General features: G+C 44.9%; 1 protein-coding gene across 4 annotated transcripts in view; it reads left to right on the forward strand.

Moving 5' to 3' along the window:
• SMOC2 (SPARC related modular calcium binding 2) overlaps window positions 1-24,266 on the forward strand; it is a 1,417,970-nt gene that overhangs the window by 348,156 nt on the left and 1,045,548 nt on the right. For all 4 annotated transcript variants that reach the window (XM_078648722.1, XM_078648720.1, XM_078648721.1 and 1 more), the window contains exon 2: window positions 2,037-2,208. In XM_078648722.1, coding sequence (XP_078504848.1) covers window positions 2,037-2,208 — 172 coding nt within the window. The remainder of the gene's footprint in view (window positions 1-2,036; window positions 2,209-24,266) is intronic.

Genomic DNA, 24,266 nt, shown 5'->3' on the forward strand with positions numbered 1-24,266 from the left:
TTTGCAGCTGAGAGGGGTGGTAGTTGTTTTGGATATGTGGAAGTGGGATGTGAGTACGGTGTTCCATTTCGTGGGACGCTGGGTGTGGAAGATGAGATCCATTTTCTGTTGGCCTTTGGAAGAGCAGTGGTATATATCAGCGATGAGTAGAATTGTTGTGACTTGATTGCTGCCTCTCCTTTCTCTTGTTCACTTCTTCCCTACTGCTCAGCCAGGATGAATGTTGGAATGCCTGGTGAAGTCATGTAATGCTGTGGTGCCTGGTGAGTTGGTGTGTGCAGGCTGAGCCACAGGGAGGCGGCTCCTGGTGGAGTTACCTTACATCTTATTTACCATCTTATCTACCAACTTCATCTTCTGCAATTGGAACAACAAACTATCTTGTGGATATTTACCTCTTGGTTACATTTGGACTTCTTCTGTTACCTACAACAGAAATTCATATTGCTGCAAACATGGAAACACCATAAAGTGGGGAGTATCACTGAAAAATTCATCCAACACAAATGTATCCCAAGTTTTGAGCCATACTTAGACAGGATCAGGCCCTCAAAAGTTAAAAGCCTGTTGGTAAAGTTTAAAGTGGCAGCATACCGTTAAGTTCTTTTACATGCCAATGGAGCAAAAGTAAATCGTCACTTTCCCATTGCCCCTTAGGCCCGCTGCTCCAAGAGACTGAGGAACGTTTATTTTTCTTCTGTCCAGGTTATGCTCTGCCTCAAAGAAGGTGGATCACAGTTTGGGTGTTGCAGTTTGTAAATTTATGAACGTAGTACATTATTGGGAGGCTTATAGTCTTCTCAGATGCGACACGAAGGAGCAAATTGTGTCTGCCTTCTCTAGGTGTCTCTTTTGGGCATGGAGAATTAGATCGAGCAACGCTACCATTGAGGCCTAATGGCTCAGACTGGGGTTAGTTTGCTTTGAGTTTTTGTTTTTAAGCCATGTGTTGCACCTGCATGTTTAGAGAGTCTGCTGTTATTTTTAAATATGTATACTTAATCTGTTTTTAAGAATGTTTTCTAGTACTGGGAATTGTTTTGCACAATAAAATGTTTCACTTTATTTGAGCATATACTTCTTTTATCGTTTTTCATAAGCCGAAATAAAGTAATATTAATTGATTGAGAAGCAAGCAAATAAGATTTACAAGGAAGACAACCAATGATAAGCAAAGTACTAACCCAAAGACTACTCTGAGTATTGGCATTGTACGCTATAGGTCTTTCTGCAACAGACAGCTAATGTCTATAAGCGAGAAGTTTCTCTGACAACTTATGTTCTCATTCTTCTTATCATTGTTATATTTATACTTGTCTGAAAAGAATGATGGAGTTTCTTATTATAGCCTTATAGCCCGGCGTAGAGGGCTATACCGGCTATTAAAGGTCCTCTCCAGCGTTAAAGGCCCCGAGCCGAAGGCGAGGGCCTTTAACAAGGGACAGGGACTTTAATAGCGGTATAGCCCATCTACGAAGGGCTATAAGGCTATTAGAACATTCTGTCACTAGAGGACAGAATGTTCTAACAAAAAAAACAAAGCTTTTTGGGAGCGTGAAGGGATTGGAATCCCCTCAGACTCCCTAAACCCTTTGTTCACATCCAGAGCTGTGAACAAAGAAACATTGGAATGTTGGAGCTCCAGGCTTCTACCAGCCATTATAAGCCCAGAGCACTCCATTGTTTTCAATGGAGCTCACAACATTCCTATGTTCTAATTAAACTTAAATATAGGCACTACATAAGTGTCATAATCATTTTATGTTTTCTGTATATCATTGGCATAATAATGGTCTGTTTTGCTCATAATAAAACAATCTCTAAAAAGGAAAAGGGTATGTAAGTGAGTGTGTAAATGGTGTCTTTCGTTACAAACTTTAATAATATGTATCACTGTAAAAGTATGTATGGTTGCAATAGAGGACTCTTCTTAAAAATTACTAAAGCTGTTATTTGTCTCACATTTCCAGAGCTGACACATAATGCGTATAGTGGGCGAGATTATCAACTTCTTTCCTGTATTTTATGTTGCCTAGTTCCTAAGAGTGGACCAAGACAAGGACAGGGAATGCAGTTTGGACTGTGTGGGATCAACTCCCTTAGCAATCTGTGCCTCTGATGGAAGAACATTCCTGTCCAGGTGTGAGTTTCTGCGTGCAAAGTGCAAAGACCCTCAGCTGGAAATTGCTTACTGGGACAACTGCAAAGGTAGGTGTTAAGGAAGAAATATTTTATACATTCACAATTGTGTGGCCGTTATACATTAGTTCTTTCATTAAAAACACATGGTGTGACTATTGTATGCTAGTTTTTTGATTATGAAACATACTTTGAATATATATAGGGTGCTGTTTTCATATTTCCAGATCTTCTGATATTTGTTGAACATTCTTCTTTCATTTGTTCAGATAGGACTTTTACATGTGAACACCTCTGCCAGCATAAGTAGATAGAACATTACCATATTTTTGAGAATGTTTAATTATCAGTCTCATACTACCTAGAGGTAAATCGACAGGTACAAAATGCCATACATATAGGTTAACATGAATGAGCGTAAATTTCTTCCCAAATATGGGGGCATATTACCAAGCAATAGCGATAATTATCGCTATTGCTTGGTTAGAGACAATAACTTACCGCTGAGCTGCGGCGATTTTTATGGCAAATAAACCTTGGTATTACCAAGGTTTATCGCAAATGCGATAAAAATCGGCCGCAATGCATGAATATGGCTGAAAAGTCAGCGATATTCATGCATTACCGAGCTAATGCTCTTAGCCATGTTATCCACCTCCCATTGGATAACATGGCTAAGAACTGCTCAGGGCAGGTGTTAGCTTTTGGAGATATTTGCGCTTAGCGCGAATATCTCCATAAGTTGGTAATAGGAGATAGCGATGTTAGGGACTGTTTCCAGTCGCTAACATCTTGGCACGCCCACTTTGCATGTCATTAGTGATAAATATCACTGACATGCAAAGTGGGGCCCAAGATGGTCGCTATCTCCTACTAGCTGTCGCTAACTGGTGTTAGCGACAGCTAGGTAATAGGGAGATAATTTTATCTCCGCTTTCTTGGCTTTTAAAGCCAAAAAAGCGGAGATAAACCCCCTTGATAATATGCCCCACAATTCATCGACTCTGGATGGGCATTTACGGCTAGTAGGAGGGTACCTCTCCCCAATCATTTACACTAGTAACTTTATGGGTATATTTTAGGCTTGAATCCACCAAATGGACGCCCAGATTTACAAAACAACATGCAAAGCAGTGCACCAAGTAAAGTTGCTGCACTGCATTGCTTGAATGGGTGAGAGCCGAACAGTTCCATACCTATAAGACGTGGTGCTGTTCTGTTATTTCCCGAGTTGGTTCACTTTAAGCTCCAAAGGGCCAATGCAGATAACCTTGCACCATGATGCAAGGGTGTCAGTATTCTGGTAAGCATAGTTTTGCTCTGGACAGGGGCCCTTTCTTTACATCCAAAAACTATGGTTGATGACATTCCTTTCTTGGTATGTGTGCTGTAGAATGCAGGACACAAAAATAGTGAAAAACTAGCAGAAATTAAAATATTTCTCCTCATTACGACTGCCTCAAGGACGCATGGCATTATGGGCAAATACCTACCAACAATTCTTTGTAGATAGGGATTTGTGTCAAAACCCATGAGTGGCTGTGCAGGCCATATGCCACCACCCATGGAATGCTCCCTTTACGCAAAGTAACGTATGGCAGCGTATTGCGCAGCTTTGCATTACTTTTGGTAACATTCCACCACAAATTGCAATTTGTATTTGATTGTAAATACCAAGGCAACATTTTGCATCAGTTTTGTGTTAAAAAAGTAACGCACAACCCACCCAAAGTCTTCATGTATCTGGGCTGTAGTTCTTCATAGCATAGGTGAAGTTTTCCACCTATGGGTTGAATATGAAAACAGGCATATATTAATAATTCACACATGGCCAACTTTACTACTAGGAGAACATAAATAGGTCCCCCCATGCTCTGCCCTCTTCCATTTCTGATGTAATACATCGGCTATAGTTGTGTTGTGTGTCATTGTGAGCATATGTGTGTGGGTGTTTGTGCGTTTGGAACAATTAATGTATTTTACAGTGACTGTGAGGGGTCAGAAAAGTCTTACATATCAGATGAGTCACTTTTTTTTACAATATATTAACACATTACATAATTAGAATTTTTCATATATGTACATCTGTTAAATTTTTCATTTTTGCGGTGTAATTTTTATAGGTGTCTGCAATATTTTCAGACATATGATGTATGCAATGTTTATAGTTGCATTGCTTACTATGCTTACTTTATTTAATTTATTACATATTTTAATATGTGTTTACAGTATGATATTCATTGGTGTACGGAATGTTAAAAGTTGCATGACTATTTAGACTAGAGTAATCATGTTTTTTTACTTTGGAATATTTTAAAAACATTTCTGTAGTGTGATACATATCGGTGTATGCAATCTCTAAAGCTGCAGGACTAGTGGTGACTGTAATTGTATTTATTTGTTTTTATATTTGAATATTTTAAAAATAAGTTTGCAACGGGATGCAAATGGACTTATGGACACATCCAAGTTTCCAGAGACTTGTGAAATGGGATCTATGCACAAAAAACACATGTCTGCTATCATATTAAAATGAGGAGCAGATTGTCAAATACGTACTGTGCCGCAGACTTCAGATGCTGCATAGGAGTAGCAATGGCTGAATCTAAATGAAATCCATAAATAGGTTTAATGGCAAGTACAATGTTCCTGGCAATGAGGAAAAGTCGCCCTAATCATGAACAACAGTAATAATGCACTCATATGCTTACACCTCTGCGCAGTAGCAGATTTACATTTTTTTTGCAATTGTACATCCTTATCTTAGGTAGGAGGACTGGACCACTGCACCAAGCGCAGGCTTTCGAATGTATTAACGGGGATGCCATATGACTTGTCCTACAGGGTTCTATTCCCCATATGTAGAATTCTACACTATGAAGCGTTCTGCACACAAGACTCTTGTGGAAATGCACATTTGTTTTCTCACAAGCAAAACAAATGTGTTTGTAGCATATGTAGCTGGGTCCCTGGACCATCAGCAGGCCTCCTATGTGGCATGCCTCACCCTCAGAAATAAAAACACCCTCTGATACCATCACACTAGGCACATTGCTTTACCCTCAATGGCTCAACAGCAGACATACCAGGCTGATGAGCTTTTTGGAGACCAAGACATAGAGGGGAGGCAGCAGCCAGTGACTTTGGTGCTGAGACCCGGATCTTTACATTAGAAAAGAGCTCCGGCTCCGGCACTGAAGTGGATGAGCTACCACCTGCACAGAGTCCTGCATCCAAGACTGCCACAGTAAGTACAGAATTGCTACCTCCCACCCCTCGACATCACTAAGAAGCAGAGCATCACCCTCGAGGTGGAGGGGGTCAAGCTTCGACCTCACTGGCCCATCATAAGTCCCCTGATTCATCACTGCCTCAAGGCCATGGTAGGCACTGAACTTCAACTTTGGACCCAATGCCCTCCCAGTCCTCAGTGCTGAAGTCATGCCCTTCAACCGGTCACAGCTGAAGCCAAAAGTTGAAGCCATGTCCTTTAGTTACGGCATTGAAACCACTTGCAAACCAGCTTCGTAGTTGTGAGATTTGGAGCCAAAATGTATCTGATGCCAACAGGTCAGCGGCCATCTTTGGTGCCAAAACAACGGGCAAACAGGAAAGCCTCTTCAACAGCTTCTCAGGAACAAGAGCATCCTATATTCCAGTGCCAACAGGGGAGCTCAACACCAGGCAGCAGTGCATCCATATCCTTCCGAATCCTACCTCAGCCTCCTCTCAAGATAGAGGACCCTGTCCCTTCCAAGAGGAAATTGTCTTTTGAGAAAGCCCTACATCCACCACCAGGGCAGGTGCCCAAGAAACCTTAGCGCCATCTCCTTCCTCATCGCTCTCCTCCTCCTCCCATGCCTTCCTCTCCAACTCGTCCTTGCTCCCACCACCACTTTTATCAACAGACCCATAACCTGATTCTCCTCTGGGTCTGCTCTGATTCTGGTTTTGGGGGGACAGCACTAAATCTCCATATTACCCAATGGCATACCTGGGTGCGTGTTTCTGGCTTTAAGCTAGAGGTGCAACAGCATCTGATCAACTTACCCTTTGATGGGCAGCATCTCTTGGGCCCACAAGTTGCCATATGCTGGCAAAGATAAAACACGACACAGGGACTGCAAAGGTCTTGGGGATTGTTAGACTTGGCTTCTTTTGGCATGTTTCCCCTGAGTTTTTGGTTTCTGACCTCCCGGTTTTGACTCTATTTTCCCTGACGTAGTGTTTGTGCGCACTTTTCTCACTGCTGATCAGTGGTAAAGTGCAAGTGCTCCTGTGGTGAATTGTGGTATTGATTGGTGTTTCCATGATTGGATATTTGATTTACTTGTTAGTCCCTAGTAAAGTGCACTGAGTGTGCCAGGGCCTGTGAATCAAATGCTACTAGTGGGCTTGCAGCACTGATTGTGCCACACACTTGAGTAGCCCTGAAAAGGTAACTCAGACACGCCATTGTGGAGTCTGCACGCGGTTTGTAACTGCCATGTCAACTTGGCCAGTGCACACACTTACCTGTCCCTCACCTTCCATTTTCTTACATGTCCACCACCCCTAAGGTAAGCCCAAGGTACCCCTATGGGACGGGTGCAGTGTAGGTGAAAGGTAGGACATGCCCTGGTGTGTGGGGCATGTCCTGGTAGCGAATTACGGCCAATTTTGTTTTTCGTTATTGTAAGGCTACCTGTTCCCCATAGGACAGAATAGGGAGTTTGTTTATAACATCTTGTAAACATAACTGGCCTGGGGAGTTAGGTAAAAAAAAAAAAGTTTAGTATGCCTGAACTCAGAATATAAAGATGCATCTTTAATTGAAGGTGATTTTTACATTCTGTGTTTGAAAATACCACTTTTAGAAAGTAGGTATTTTCTTGCTCAGTCATCCCGTGTGCCTCGGCTGGAATGTGGATTGCCTGTCTGGGTTTTGGATGTGGGGGTTTTCTATAGCGCTCGGCTACTCCGAAGAGTGTCCCGGCGCTTAAGAACCTTCACTAGACAGAGGTGTGGGAGGATGACAGAATGCTTTGGAGCAGGAGTGGCTCCAGATAGTCTAGGTGGGTCAAGAAAGGGCTGAATAGACCTGGGCTGCAATTGGGGAAGGGGGTGGATATTTACTTGCACCTTAAAGAGCCTGGTCTGCCTCTGACTATGCCATCTCCACCTCCTGCCAGGAAGTCACACCAGAGAAGGCAGAACTGGTTCTGGCTGGGCACAGACACTCTCTGCCTAAGAGATCAAATGATTTTGGGTTATCATTTTTGTGGCCAGACCCCTGAACTTTAGAACTCTTTTGGACCGGGAAGACTGCCAAGAAGAAGAGCTGGAAAAGCTGTGAGGAGTAACTACCACTTTGCTGTGTGCTTTGCTGTGTTGGCCTGCAGTGGCTGCTTCTGTCTTGGGCAGTGAAAGGACTGGACTGAACTTTCTGCAATCTACTTTGTAAGTTTCTCCAAGGGCTTGAGGTAGAGCTTGCCCCCTGTTTAAGAAGTCTCAGGAACAGCAAAGACTTCAAGCTCTTCTGCCCTCAGCACTGGGGACTCTGTGTTTTGTACTGCAACAGAAGAAAAGCAACCTGACGATATCTACGACACCGCTGCCGACTCTGTGTCCTGAAGGCACTGCAAAGGGCACCACCGCAATGGCACACCGCGACCATGGTCTCACCGACGACACCTGCTGATGCCGCTACCGGGTCGCTGCACGCACCGTGACCTGTGAGCATCACACTCCGCACCACCCACCTTAACGACGATGCCTTGGTATCCCCGATGACGCGCTCCATGCCAAAATCTACGCCGCTGCTTGCACTGTGGTTTGAGGGCACCACTCCTAAAGTTACACTACGCACTGCCCTCATCCCGCACCACATCCATCCTTGGCCTACCAACGCTGGTGCCATTGACTCGAGTTTGTCAGCTGACGACACGCTTCAGCAGCGATGACGCCACTGCTTGCACCAAGACCTGCCAGCACGGCAATGAACACCGCATTCACTTCGCACTGCGACCCTGGTCTCACCGATGACGCCATCTGACTCTGCCACCGAGCCGCTGCTCGCACTGCGACCTGAGGGCACCGCACGCCGCACCGCTGTGCACCGCAGCACCAGATGCCTGCCGACGCCAGCGCTCCCGACTTCAACAGAGAGGAGTTCGATCTGCAACAAGTGTGACTTCGAGGGCACCTACGATTCCTGCACCGACCTCCGGAACCGACGTCTGCGGACACCGTGCTTTTGGAAGCTCAACGAGAGGTCACCGACGCCCTGCATTTCTAAAAGGTACAGACACCGTAGCTGGCCTGCAACGCTGCGGTCAGCCAGAAGTGTTTGGATTTGTTTGCTCACAACGCCGTGTTAGCCCCAGACAGAGGTATCGACATCAAGGAACTGTTTTTAAAGCATATTTTGATAACTGAAGATTTTTAAGTATTGTATTGTGGATTTTATCGTTTTTGGTCCTGTCTTAAGTATATAAAAATATTGGATATTTTTCGGAACTGGTGTGATGTCCTTTTGTAGTGCTTACACTGTATTACTGTTGGTTATGTGCAAATGCTTTACACACTGCCTCTAAGATAAGCCTGACTGCTCGTGCCAAGCTACCATGGGGGTGAGCAGGGGTTATGTTAGTAGTGTAACTCCCTTATCCTGACTAGAGTGGTGGTTTCTGCCCGACTTTGGCACATGCCCTACCCGACCAAAAATCCCATTTCTAACAGGGATGCTAGATACACCATCCATTCACTGGTCCTTTTGCCTTGCACAGCATCACAGAGTGACTAAAATCACCACCTATGAGGCATCCACTTCCTTCCCCAGGCAACAAATACATCAGAACACTTCCATATGGCAACACTCCAGGATGTAATTCCTCTATACAGCAAAGGACTTCATGACCACCCTTGACCGAAGAACCTCTAATTTAACATCCCCATCGACCCTGCACATTGCCGGTTCCTCCAGTTTGTGGTAAGTGGTCAGCATTATCAATTCAATGTGCTGCCCTTTGTGGTAACACCAGCTTCCAGGATATTACTGTGGTAGTCAGTCACCTCAGAAGGAATGGCACCTACATCTTAGTTGACTGGCTGATTAAGAGCACAACAAAACAGCAATTACTAGCACACACATAATTTACCATACATCTCTTACACATCCATTTCTTTACCATCAATACCACAAACTCTCACCACCAGCCCCTTCAGGTTCAACCCTTTCTAGGGGCCATACTCAACTCTATCACAGGAAAAGCATCATTAATACAGACTCTTATAGAGATGTTGAGATATTGATAAATGTTTTTATAGAGTTAATTAGTGATTTATCTAGTGTGATATTTAGAATTCGTAAGATAGTTATAATTGTTGAATGTGGTGGTGGCTATTAAATTCCTGCTTTTGCTTTGCATTTTCATGATGTGTCCGGGGGGATCGTGATTACCGACATCATCACAATCTCACGAGTCAGTGCCAAAACAGAAAATAGTGTTTGAAGAAAAAATGTCTGGAAACTCACTAAAAAAATATGAGTTTGAAGAGTACACTAATAAATCTCTACTGTTAAATTTATTTTAGAATATGTCTATATATACACGAAAATCTAAAAGGTTCACTTAATAAAAAAAGGATGTTACAATTAAGAAATAAAATTTGAAAAAACCTTAGAAATTCACTGAAAAAAACAAAGGTTACAAGGACATAAATCAGGAATTTTCCTCCCCAATACTCCACCTACGCGAAAGAAAGGTACCAGGGAAGAACTCCACGGGCCCAGTGCTGGATGAGTCAGGGCACTGCATGCAGGAGCTCGGAAACCATGGGATGCAACTGTAACCTACGTTAATTGGCCATCACGCATGAAGTGCAACGGCGGGTTGCTGCCCTAGAGGTATTGAGAGCCCATTTCATTTTTGAGTGATAATAAAATAAATTCTCTTTATTCTGTATTTCATAATAGAAATCCATAAAAGCAACATTATCCACATTATTACAAAGTATAAAAGATTGATTACACAATAAAACTGAATTCCTCTAGAGATCATTAAAAGTGAATCACTGCACATTTCGTTGACATCGTTATTTTTAGGCGTTTTCCTCACAAGTTTTTCCTATGTCTAAAAATGCATTTCAGGAAATTAACAACATGATAACATGTTAGTTCAGACTCTAAAAACTGAAGACGCTACATGGCAGGGCGGCACTGTCTAGAGCCCCACAACTTTAACAAAGATAGCAGCCAAAATTTGCGATGAGCATGATAAAACTTGCAGAACAGTACGGTATGTATAGTAGTCTGCACTGATTTGTCATCGCAGGGACAAGGTCCTAAAATTGGCTCCCAAGTATTCCTCATGGGAAAAGCTACTAACCGGTGGAAAAGATTTAATCTAAATCTTGTTAGCAGAAAACGGTCAAAAATACTGATATCCAGTAGTAAGTAGGGCTGAATCATGATGGCAGTCTGAACCATGGTTGCATGGAGGACAGAGGCTTTCCCTATTTCGCTAGCAAGCCTTAGTCCATCTAAATGGCTCAGAGCCATCACTTTCAGATCCTTCTTAGATATCTCACTGATCTTTGCTGGTGTTATATAGTATGCCTCTAAGCCTAGATCAGTGAGAAAATTTCTAATGTAAAGAAGCCATCTAATTTTTGCCGAATGATCTAATGCCATTGAGTCTGCGACAATTCCTTTAGTAAACATGTTTTTATCAGAGGTCCAAATACGCCGCCACAATAGCAGTGGTTGAATTTTTACCAGGTCCTCTATATGTGGTATGCCTAGTTCTATGTGGCATGCGTATGTAGAGATTCGTCTAGGTGCCGCGAGGAGAAATCTTAAAAAAGAATTTTCTGCCACCTGTAGGGGACTAACATCCACATGCCCCCAGACGCCAGCCCCATATAGTGCTATTGTCTGACATTTAGCGTTGTAGATTTTTAGTAGTTCCACAGGCGACCTTTTGCCCAGTTTTTGTGAGAAAATTATCAGGGCTGCTATTGCTCTCTTAAAACAGTGCTTTCTAGCCTCAACTGCTGCTTTCCAGTTAAGTTTTTTGTCTATTGTAATACCTAGGTATGGATACTGAGCCGTCACTTTAAGTTTTTGGTTGATAAGGTATTTACCCTTAGGCCGTTTTCTCCCTTTGCCTGCCACCATTACAAAGGTCTTTTTAATGTTTATGTGAAGGTCAAGACTGCCCATATAGTCCGCATACCTGGATAGGGCCTTCTGTAGTTCACACGGAGTCCGCGCCAGTATGACGGCGTCGTCCGCATAGAGCAGAGCGGGAATTAGGCGTTGTTTTGCTTGTGGGAGGTCCTGAGCCCCCCTTAAGAGCTCCACCTCCAAGCTGTTCGTATACAAGGAGAAAAGAAAGGGGGCCAGGACACATCCTTGCCTAACTCCACGCTCTACTCCGAAAGATGCAGACAACTCATCCTTCAGACCAAATCGGACTCTCGCGGAAGCTTTGGAATAGTGTTTGAAGAAAAAATGTCTGGAAACTCACTAAAAAAATATGAGTTTGAAGAGTACACTAATAAATCTCTACTGTTAAATTTATTTTAGAATATGTCTATATATACATGTTTTACAGTTTGTGCAAACCATGCACTCTTTTCGACGAGCGACGTCACCGCTATGACGTCAGTAGTCACAAATATAATTTTTTTGTAGAGTAGGATTTCTGCTAAATTAATCACAGAAAGAAAAGTTAAAAGAATATCTTGCTAAATATTTAAACTTAAACTTTATTGAAAAAATATCTTTAAGTGTATTTTTAAGTAAGTGAAATACATTTACTGATCACAGATAGTCCACAGTAAATGCAACAATGTTGTGCCCACTCACAAAATTGTTAAAAATAAAACCAGTTATTAATATACTTTCTGATATACACATACCAAATCAAAAAATTAGTGGTATATATTATACATTTAATATACAAGATGCAATTATAGAAAGAATATACGAAAATCTAAAAGGTTCACTTAATAAAAAAAGGATGTTACAATTAAGAAATAAAATTTGAAAAAACCTTAGAAATTCACTGAAACAAACAAAGGTTACAAGGACATAAATCAGGAATTTTCCTCCCCAATACTCCACCTACGCGAAAGAAAGGTACCAGGGAAGAACTCCACGGGCCCAGTGCTGGATGAGTCAGGGCACTGCATGCAGGAGCTCGGAAACCATGGGATGCAACTGTAACCTACGTTAATTGGCCATCACGCATGAAGTGCAACGGCGGGTTGCTGTCCTAGAGGTATTGAGAGCCCATTTCATTTTGGAGTGACGAAGCCCTGCCTCTCAAATGCAGAACTTTACTGATGTGGGACCGGGTGCATCGGCTCGCAGGCCTGCATAAATCACAAAACGTGACCGAGATCAGCAAGAAATAGCACGACTATATAGCCATGGGGTGGGGAAGCAAATTGAGCCCGCTGCGTCTCGGAGCATAGAGGCCTCTCCTTTCCCCCTCTAGAAGCGCAGTGATACAGGGAGGTAAAGAGGGGTGCAAGGCTAATAAGAACAGCAATAGAACACTTAGCTTTTACTCCATCCGCATATTACAGTAAACATGCAGAAGAAGGCTACTTCTGTGAAGACCTACTAATCCCCAACAGGCCTCGCAAATCCCTGGCCGATACAGCCGCGGTCCGTGCAGGTAACAGTGGTGGGGCCATATGAGGAGGGATTTCGGATGATGCAGATGGAAAATTAATTATTTATTTATTTCCCCCTGGCATCGTCCCTCAAAATCCCCTCTTACCCGGCCCCACCGCTCCACCACTGTTACCTGGATGGACCAAGGCTGGGCGGATAGCTGTGCTAGCCGACGCTCTCAAAGCCATGGTGATGCCCACAACATTTAGTACTATCAAGCGCTACTAACAAATGCAAGACCATATGATTGACGGGTAGCCAAAAGCTGTGATTGTGATATCCTTGAGCTGGAACTCTCCCATTAGCCCAGAAGGCCCAGATTTCGCTGAGTAGAGGGAGGAAAAAGGGTGACACAGAACTGCGCAGAATAAAGTGGACACAGCTTAGCTAAAACAATATCCTGGGCACGAATGGAAACTAGAATCACGCATCTCCTACAGTTCCAAGTTGTTTGGACATTCCCAACAGGATACCCTTGCACACAACAGTTACATATAACAAGATTTGTCTGTGTAGACACTAGCAGAATTAGAAACAAAGCCTGTGGATAAACAAAAAATAAATAATTTGATTCATCAGAAATACAATGTTTTAATGTTCTTCAAAGCAATCCAGCCGACACGTGTTTCGTCACATGTGGGATTGTACTCCCACGACTCCTCAGGGCTATGGTGACTGATCAGTCTCTAGGGAAGTCGCTCCGCCGGTGATAATTCTGACCCGACTGGACCCAGGACTCAAGAGCGAATCATGCATGCTGTATGAAAAAGGACCAGATATGGGGTTGATTCAACAAGTATTCCTGGGTTTTGCCAACGCGGGAGCCGGTGAAACCGTGTTCACCCTCAGTAGGTAATGTCGAAGTATATTAAGGTTACCAAAACGTAACATCAGGTGAAACCGTATTAGTTCACCATCAAAGGTATTGTAATCGGAATCTGTTGAAATAACCGTCCAAGGGAGTTGTCAAGAACGTCTGTGAAAAAAGCGTATATCAGAGCGGTGGACCCCTCGTGTTCGAGGCGCCGTTTGATAATCGAAGACGAGCTCAAATTCAAGCTGCAGTCTTTCCGTGTTCCGGTTGTGGACCAAAGGAGGGGCTATATTGGAGGGGACAAGACTACCACAAAAAAAGATATTGTAAAAGCTGTAGCGATCTCCCACAGCCTGGCAATGGGAATGGTAGAGGGGAAACAAACTAAATTTCACTTTGAATCTAGAAAGATTCCACGCACACAGCAGGAAGAGGCGGAACACACTGTGATGGACCAACCTACTGAAGCATCATAAAAACCTGGGGATGATGTGAAAGCTCTCCTGCTCGCCATGAAGCAAATTCTCACCACCATTGAGAGCAAAATGGACACAATGTCGGCCCGCATGGACTACATAGCAAACAAGCTTGAAAAACATGAAACTCACCTCCCAGAAGTGGAATGCAGAATATCGGACCTGGGGCTTAATTTGAACAGTGGAAAGGAACAATTAGCGCAGATGGACCTCATGCTGAAGGTAACAGCTGCCAAAAATGAGGATTTGGACGCGCGCTCCAGGCGCAACAATATACGAATATTAGGAGTACACAAAAGCACGAATACAGGGCGGATGGAAGATTAAGTGGACTGGGTGCTGCGGACAGTCTTTGGGGATGATGCATTTTCCCCACACAGGGTGGTGGAGAGGACACAGTGGATCACTGGGGTCACGACCGCTCCAGGGGCTCCCACTCAATCGATAATTTTGAGGCTCTTGAATTAGCATGACCATGATACAGCGCTACGACTGGCCAGGGAGGAGAGACAACTCATGTTCGAAGGAAACACTTTCACGATGTACCCAGACTTCACAATCGCATAAGGATGGAAGAAGTTTGCACCCTTGAAAAGGGGGCTAAGACAAGCACAGAAAGACTATGCTCTGATGTTTCCAGCATGCCTTAGAGTCACCCACCAAGGAAAACAGCATTTCTTTGACAAGCCGCAGCAAGTAGAAGACTCCCTGAAATGCGCCCAATGTCATAAGCAGTGCATTGCTAACTATAACTGCTGAATTTCTCTGGTTTCCTACAAGTGAAATGTCAGCCTAACTATAACGTCCTTATAACCTTTGGTTTTTTCAGTGTGAGTGTGTGTGTATATATATATATATATATATATATATATATACATATACATACACACACACACGTGTGTGTGTCTGTATGTAATATATATATAAATATATATATATATATTCAGTGAAAAAACAGGTTTCTGGGATGTTATAGATAGGCTGACATTTCAGTCGTACGAATTCAGCTAAAAAAAATTATTTGGAAGTTGCCTGGTCCCACGCAAAAAACTGTGGTCCAGGCTCTTATTACTTCCAGGCTGGACTATGACAACATCCTGTATTTAGGAGCCAATAAGGAGGTGATTCGTAAGCTTCAGGTAGTGCAAACCTCGGCAGCCAGGTTACAGTGCCAGGTTCCTAGAAGGGCCTCCATCTTAAGCTCACTCTATGACCTTCACTCGCTTAGGGTGGAGAACAGCATTAAATACAAGGCCCTGAGCCTTATACATAAAATCAAATCTGGTACAACACCACAGTACCTGAACGCCTTAGTCCATTCCTACCTTCCACAGCACCTCCTTCACTCTTCTACTCAGGCCAAATATTCGGTTCCTAGGACCAGACTGTCACGCATGGATGGCTGGTCTTTCTCTTGCCTAGGCCCTTCTCTGTGGAACTCACTCCCTACGTCACTTCGGAATGAAACCATCTACACGAATTTCCGCAAATGCATTAAAAAGTGGTTATTCAATCAATATTCTCCTTGCACTCTGCCCCTGTCTGATGGTGCCGGGAAACCTCCGGGTAGCTGTTCTCCTTATAAATTTAATAATAATAACACGCCCAGGTGTATCAAAGAATGAACGGGTGTATGAGTGTCTGAACGGATGATTTAATGGGTACATGACTGACTGTATAAGTGAGTGATTAAACATGTCTTAGTGAATGCATGGCAGATTGACTAATCTATGTGAATGTCTGTATCAGCCTGTCATTTGGTGTGTAAGTGGCTGCATGGATTGGTGAGTAGCTACATGACTGTCTATATGAGTTAATGATTGGTTGTCTGAGTTCCTGCATGGGTATCTCAGTGTCTGTGTGGGTGGGTGGGGGTGTGTGACTCCCTGAATAGATGTGTGAGTGGGCGATTCACTCTGTGTATGGGTTCATGAGTGCATCTACTAGGGGCTGTATGGGTGACTGAGTGTGTGTATGGCTGTGCTGGTGATTGGATGAATGTCTCAGTAGTATATGTGTGAGTAACTACATCTGTGAAAGGCAATATTTGTGAGTGCTAGTATACATAAGGGACTATATGTGAGAGTAAGTGATTGTGAGAGTGGCTGTATGGATTAGTGTGTGCTTGTGTCAGTGATTGTACAAGAGAGCAAGTATGTGTTAGTATTTGTTTAAATATGTGAGGTGGTGTATGTATAATTGTATAGGTTAGTAAATCGCAGTGTGATTGAATCTTTGGGTGACTGACTAGGTATGTGAGTAACTCTAAGGGTGAGTGGTTGTGTGTGAATGCCTGTATGGGTATATGAGTACATATATCAGTGGCTGTATTGATGAGTCACTGAATGCATTTGAAAAAAATGGACCTGGAACACCAATTGCAGCAGCTTAGAACCACTGAAACCACCCCAGGGGGCTATATATGTGTGGGAGAGAGCCTCACATTTCCACTGCTTCCAGGCACTGCTGCCTGACACTCCTCACCACCAACTGCTGCTGCTCCTGTCTCCAGACACTGCTGCCTGACACTCCTCACCACCAACTGCTGCTGCTACTGTCTCCTGTCTTCAGAAACTGCTGCCTGACACCCCTCACCACCTACTGCTGCTGCTCCTGTCTCCCATCTCCAGACACTGCTGTCTGACACTCCTCACCAACAACTTCTGCTGCTCCTGTCTCTTGGACCCAGAGATGGCGAGGTCTGAGAACCTCAGAGCCCGTCCCTTCACCACGGATGAGCTGGAGGTCCTGGTGGATGAGGTGCTCACACAGTATGGGAGGCTATATGGTGCTCCAGATGTCATGGTAAGTGTTTCATAGTGGACGTGAAAGTGCATGGAGTGTACACATGAAGTTGATCTGCTACAGTATGTGCCTGAGATTGTGGCTTTGTGTCATACACTGCCTAGCATGCTGACTCCAGGGGTAAGGGGTTTGTACCCTATTTTACACATTTCCCTGGCTGCACATCAGGATGGGAGGGACATGCATTATTTCTGCAGCTATACAGTGACACAGCAAGTTTGTTAAGCTGGAGTCAGGACAGAAATTGCCTGTGTGAATGGATGTGTGGGTCCATGATGTTGTTCACAGGCTCATCTGTGACATTACCAAGGGTTTCCATCCAGAGGGTACTGATGGAAGTGTGTCTGATGTAATATTGCCACCATGTATAAGTCGATTCATTGCTCATTGCACCATCAGGATTCAAGCAAGCCGGGCCGACGACGCCTGAAATGGCAGAAACCGGTCCCAGGAAGCTTGTTTCCTTCCCAGTATAAGAATTGGCTTGGTAGTTTGGTTTGCCCTGTTCCCATCATGCACTGGGACAGGAACAGACTAATTTGCATATAGCCAAGTTCTGAGCTGGGATGGTGCAGTGAGCTAAAAAACGGTGATGGATCAAGCCCTGATCTTTGGACTGGGTAAGAGTGGTCTGCTTAATTCAGGCACTCTGTTCATCACCACCCCCTTTTCTGAATCATTTTGTCCACCATAAGCGTGGAAGGGTATACTCAGATGTGAGTCCCTTGCTCATTGCACCATCAGGATTCAAGCAAGCCGGGCCGACGACGCTTGAAATGGCAGAAACCGGTCCCCGGAAGCTTGTTTCCTTCCCAGTATAAGAATTGGCTTGGTAGTTTGGTTTGCCCTGTTCCCATCATGCACTGGGACAGGAACAGACTAATTTGCATATAGCCAAGTTCTGAGCTGGGATGGTGCAGTGAGCTACAAAACGGTGATGGATCAAGCCCTGATCTTTGGACTGGGTAAGAGTGGTCTGCTTAATTCAGGCACTCTGTTCATCACCACCCCCTTTTCTGAATCATTTTGTCCACCATAAGCGTGGAAGGGTATACTCAGATGTGAGTCCCTTGCTCATTGCACCATCAGGATTCAAGCAAGCCGGGCCGACGACGCCTGAAATGGCAGAAACCGGTCCCCGGAAGCTTGTTTCCTTCCCAGTATAAGAATTGGCTTGGTAGTTTGGTTTGCCCTGTTCCCCTCATGCACTGGGACAGGAACAGACTAATTTGCATATAGCCAAGTTCTGAGCTGGGATGGTGCAGTGAGCTAAAAAACGGTGATGGATCAAGCCCTGATCTTTGGACTGGGTAAGAGTGGTCTGCTTAATTCAGGCACTCTGTTCATCACCACCCCCTTTTCTGAATCATTTTGTCCACCATAAGCGTGGAAGGGTATACTCAGATGTGAGTCCCTTGCTCATTGCACCAACAGGATTCAAGCAAGCCGGGCCGACGACGCCTGAAATGGCAGAAACCGGTCCCCGGAAGCTTGTTTCCTTCCCAGTATAAGAATTGGCTTGGTAGTTTGGTTTGCCCTGTTCCCATCATGCACTGGGACAGGAACAGACTAATTTGCATATAGCCAAGTTCTGAGCTGGGATGGTGCAGTGAGCTAAAAAACGGTGATGGATCAAGCCCTGATCTTTGGACTGGGTAAGAGTGGTCTGCTTAATTCAGGCACTCTGTTCATCACCACCCCCTTTTCTGAATCATTTTGTCCACCATAAGCGTGGAAGGTATACTCAGATGTGAGTCCCTTGCTCATTGCACCATCAGGATTCAAGCAAGCCGGGCCGACGACGCCTGAAATGGCAGAAACCGGTCCCCGGAAGCTTGTTTCCTTCCCAGTATAAGAATTGGCTTGGTAGTTTGGTTTGCCCTGTTCCCATCATGCACTGGGACAGGAACAGACTAATTTGCATATAGCCAAGTTCTGAGCTGGGATGGTGCAGTGAGCTAAAAAACGGTGATGGATCAAGCCCTGATCTTTGGACTGGGTAAGAGTGGTCTGCTTAATTCAGGCACTCTGTTCATCACCACCCCCTTTTCTGAATCATTTTGTCCACCATAAGCGTGGAAAGGTATACTCAGATGTGAGTCCCTTGCTCATTGCACCATCAGGATTCAAGCAAGCCGGGCCGACGACGCCTGAAATGGCAGAAACCGGTCCCCGGAAGCTTGTTTCCTTCCCAGTATAAGAATTGGCTTGGTAGTTTGGTTTGCCCTGTTCCCATCATGCACTGGGACAGGAACAGACTAATTTGCATATAGCCAAGTTCTGAGCTGGAATGGTGCAGTGAGCTAAAAAACGGTGATGGATCAAGCCCTGATCTTTGGACTGGGTAAGAGTGGGCTGCTTAATTCAGGCACTCTGTTCATCACCACCCCCTTTTCTGAATCATTTTGTCCACCATAAGCGTGGAAGGGTATACTCAGATGTGAGTCCCTTGCTCATTGCACCATCAGGATTCAAGCAAGCCGGGCCGACGACGCCTGAAATGGCAGAAACCGGTCCCCGGAAGCTTGTTTCCTTCCCAGTATAAGAATTGGCTTGGTAGTTTGGTTTGCCCTGTTCCCATCATGCACTGGGACAGGAACAGACTAATTTGCATATAGCCAAGTTCTGAGCTGGGATGGTGCAGTGAGCTAAAAAACGGTGATGGATCAAGCCCTGATCTTTGGACTGGGTAAGAGTGGTCTGCTTAATTCAGGCACTCTGTTCATCACCACCCCCTTTTCTGAATCATTTTGTCCACCATAAGCGTGGAAAGGTATACTCAGATGTGAGTCCCTTGCTCATTGCACTGTCAGGATTCAAGCAAGCCGGGCCGACGACGCCTGAAATGGCAGAAACCGGTCCCCGGAAGCTTGTTTCCTTCCCAGTATAAGAATTGGCTTGGTAGTTTGGTTTGCCCTGTTCCCATCATGCACTGGGACAGGAACAGACTAATTTGCATATAGCCAAGTTCTGAGCTGGGATGGTGCAGTGAGCTAAAAAACGGTGATGGATCAAGCCCTGATCTTTGGACTGGGTAAGAGTGGTCTGCTTAATTCAGGCACTCTGTTCATCACCACCCCCTTTTCTGAATCATTTTGTCCACCATAAGCGTGGAAAGGTATACTCAGATGTGAGTCCCTTGCTCATTGCACCGTCAGGATTCAAGCAAGCCGGGCCGACGACGCCTGAAATGGCAGAAACCGGTCCCCGGAAGCTTGTTTCCTTCCCAGTATTAGAATTGGCTTGGTAGTTTGGTTTGCCTTGTTCCCATCATGCACTGGGACAGGAACAGACTAATTTGCATATAGCCAAGTTCTGAGCTGGGATGGTGCAGTGAGCTAAAAAACGGTGATGGATCAAGCCCTGATCTTTGGACTGGGTAATGTGGTCTGCTTCATTCAGGCACTCTGTTCATCACCACCCCCTTTTCTGAATCATTTTGCCCACCATAAGCGTGGAAGGGTATACTCAGATGTGAGTCCCTTGCTCATTGCACCATCAGGATTCAAGCAAGCCGGGCCGACGACGCCTGAAATGGCAGATACCGGTCCCTGGAAGCTTGTTTCCTTCCCAGTATAAGAATTGGCTTGGTAGTTTGGTTTGCCCTGTTCCCATCATGCACTGGGACAGGAACAGACTAATTTGCATATAGCCAAGTTCTGAGCTGGGATGGTGCAGTGAGCTAAAAAACGGTGATGGATCAAGCCCTGATCTTTGGACTGGGTAAGAGTGGTCTGCTTAATTCAGGCACTCTGTTCATCACCACCCCCTTTTCTGAACCATGTATAAGTCAGCATTATGCATAAGAATGAAATGCCAGAGGGTGACACTCTTGATGGAAATTCACCTATGACACAGCAGATTGTTGTCTTTTTGAACCGATCTCCTTCCATTTTCATCATCATGTGTACTGACTCGCATGTGTAGGCACTGTTTGCTCTCTCATATTGTCCCTGCATGTGACATTTCTAATGCCCCACGTTGAACCTCGGTGTGAGCCACCCTGGCCTGCACAGTCACTGCCCAATTTGATAAAGACACATCACTGAATGTACAGAGTGAGACATATGGGTTGTCTGCTAGACTATCCATGAAAGAGCTATCTCAGCCGTGTAGGTTGTACACAACGCACCTTGTGAGAAGGGTGTGAGACTGTGAGATCATGTCCCTAAATGTGACCTCCATGACACAGTGAGCCATTCACAGGGCAAGGGCATTGAGGGGTGTGCAGTGTTGGACACAGTGATTCTGCCCCAACCCATCAGTTCCAATGCGATGTATGTCTTGCTCACCCACAAACTGACTAGCAGATGTGGGCCTCCTACACATAGCTTTCTCTTCTGGCATCCTGCATGTGTATGAGATGGGCAGGTACTGTGTTCACCCTCATACCTGCATGTTTTTTAGTATGATTGTCCTATGCTTATGTACTATATGTCATGCTGTATTGTCACTGATAAATATATCGGTGAAGTAGTACTGAGTTAGTATCATGCTCCTGTACTAGGAGATAGTGGTACATAACCCAGTGTCACTGAAATGTTCCCCTCTTGTGTCCCATGCCTGCAGCTCAAAGCCCACCAACGTAATGCCGTGTGGAGGGCCGTTGCACGCAAGATGCGGCTATGGGTGTCTCCAACCGACGGCATACACACTGTCACAAGAGGTGGGTTGACATCTGCCGACTGAGCAAAAATGTGGCAGAGATGACACTGGGGCTGCTCCCTCAGACTGGCAGGTTGGCACGCAGGAGCATGACACCACTAATGGCCCGCCTCTTAGCTGTGACACAGCCTGAGCTGGATGAACGTTTGAAGGACCATCAGCAGCAAGCTGGGGCTGCATGTATTCCAAGCCTGAGCCAGTGCTGAGTTCTGTGATGTTGCTAATGTGATGCAATGGTTTGTAAGTGGCCTCTGTGTTGGGTGAAGCTGTCATGCATTTTTCCTGCCTGTACTTTCTGATGTCATTGAAGTATTGGCCCTTGACATTGCATTCTGAGTTGTGGCTTTATGCATCAGCTGAACTGGGGGAGTCAGGGACACCCCATGGAAGTGAACTGCAGTGTGCATCATCTGAGTGTGCTTTCATCAATGTGTGCAGTGCTGGACCTCAAAATTGTAAGAACTACACATTTGACACCAATGTGCAACTGTAGTTGACACTGGTGTTGAGTGGTGCAGGTGTGAGGTGGATGGAGGAGAGGTATGTGTGAAGGATCCAACTTGTGTTTGACAGTCATGGAGTGTGTCAATGTGCCCTGTGTGTTGTGCTGATGACATACACATGTCAAGTAAGTAGATACAGATGTGTGGCTGATCACTGTTTGACTTCAGACACTTCCTATCATCCCTGTGCCTATGCATGACTTGCCTTGCTGTCACCCTGAGTTGTGGCACAGAGGTCACTGTGGTTTTATTGCACACACCATGCCAGCCATGTGTGATTTGTTGGCCTAAGGCTGTTGTGATATGTTCCTTCTCTTGCCTGTGATGTACACACGCTTTGTGGCTATCTCCTTGTCTTCCCATCACTGTCCACCTCACTTTTGGCTGGCCCATTTCTTGTCCTCCATTGCTTTTGACATCTGGTATGTGTAAGTGGCTGTGTGTCAGTGTGGGGTGTGTCTGGGTGACTTGACAGGCAGTGTGTACAGTTAAAGTGATTGTTCATATTCAGTGTGAGTGTTCATTTTGTGATTGGACTCAGTTTGCTTGACATGAGTGGAGTGTGGGTGTGGGGAGGACGGTTGCCCTGGCCCTGAGCTTCTGTGCTGTGTTTTCCTCTGCAGCTCCACCTGCTTAGACTATCTCCCTGGTTGTTTGGTGTGTGGTGCAGGGTCTGGGTTCACCTGGCTGGTTTAATGTGCAGGGGGAGCACAGGAGGGGCACAATGCATGTCCCCTAATGAGTGTGGGGGGCCCAGTGTGTGATGGGTGGAGGTGTGGCCTATGACCTTTGTGGACTGCCCATGCCTGGCGCTGGCCCTGCCTACTGCATTGTGTGCATGTTTTCCTGCGTCTTTACATCTGCGGTGACGTGACCGGGAATTGCATTGATTTCACGGTTGATGGGTGAACTGGAAGTGGAGGGGTGATTTTGTGACAGGTAGGACATGTGTGGGTACACTTGTGGATGTGTTCCTGTCCCCACCAGAGTGTCTTTTAGTTGTGTGTAGTGGTTGTGTGCGGTGTTGTATCATTGCGTACCTGCCGTGTTATCTGTGACGGTGCATTACTTGCTGGTAGTGTATCAGGTACAGCACCGGGAAGGCGTGTAGTGCTGGATACATTGCTGTAGGGATCGGGTGGAGGGGACCGGGTGTCTTGTTTCGTGCTCCGCTGTCGTGCTTCCGCCGTCTCTGGTTGGGTGGTTTCTCGCAGCGGTGTGATGGGCTGAATGGGGCATCATGATTTGTACGGCGGTCGGGACGTCATTCTGCATGTCGGTGGGTCTCTGTTGGCTCCCACCGCCGCGGTGGCGGGCACATTTTTATGGCGGTTCATGTCACACCGCGGTGGACAGGAAATGGGCTATGTTTGCCCATTGTAATATGGCGGGCGTGAGGACCGTTGCTTGCGTGCGAAAAAGGACATTTTCCGCCACTGCCAGCACCGCGGAGAAGCCTCCACCCGCCACCCTAATGGGCCCCTATATTCCCAAAATAATGACAACAAATAAATACAATATTTTTTTAAATAACAAGCACAATACAACTAAAATAATAAAAAACACATTTCGTTTAAATATTTCAATATTTGTAAACTTTTTCTTACTTAAGTAACTTCCTACCCCATACAAACTACACAACACACACCTAAAATATATTTATTATTATTATTTTTTTACACATTTTGCATAATAAATCAATTAAAATATTAATAATAATTACCTAATAGTACATTAATTATATTTACTTCCCTTTCCACCCTTTATCCTTGGAAAATAGCCAACCCGCACCTAATATATTTACGGCTAACGTTAACAATTTGAAGGTGAAATTTCTTGATGTGGAAATTTATGTGGAAGACAATACCATACATACTAGATTACATAGAAAGGCCACTGCTGGCAATTCTATATTACATGCCAGCAGTGCCCACCCGAGACATCTAATTAAAAGTATCCCTTATGGGGAATTTTTAAGAATTATAAGGATATGCAGAAAAAATGAAGATCTGGAAAAATGTTTGTTAGAATCAGTGGAAATATTTAAAACTCGAGGCTATTGTTCTAAGGACCGGCAATCTGCATTGGTTAAAATACAGGACCATGTTACTTGTTCTGAATCCAGTACTGAGGCTTTGACAACTTCACAACCAAGTGTAAAACCAAAACCGGGGGTGAGACTAATCACCACATTT

The sequence above is a fragment of the Lissotriton helveticus genome, chromosome 6 (assembly GCF_964261635.1).
Source record: "Lissotriton helveticus chromosome 6, aLisHel1.1, whole genome shotgun sequence".
NCBI classification, from domain to species: Eukaryota; Metazoa; Chordata; class Amphibia; order Caudata; family Salamandridae; genus Lissotriton; species Lissotriton helveticus.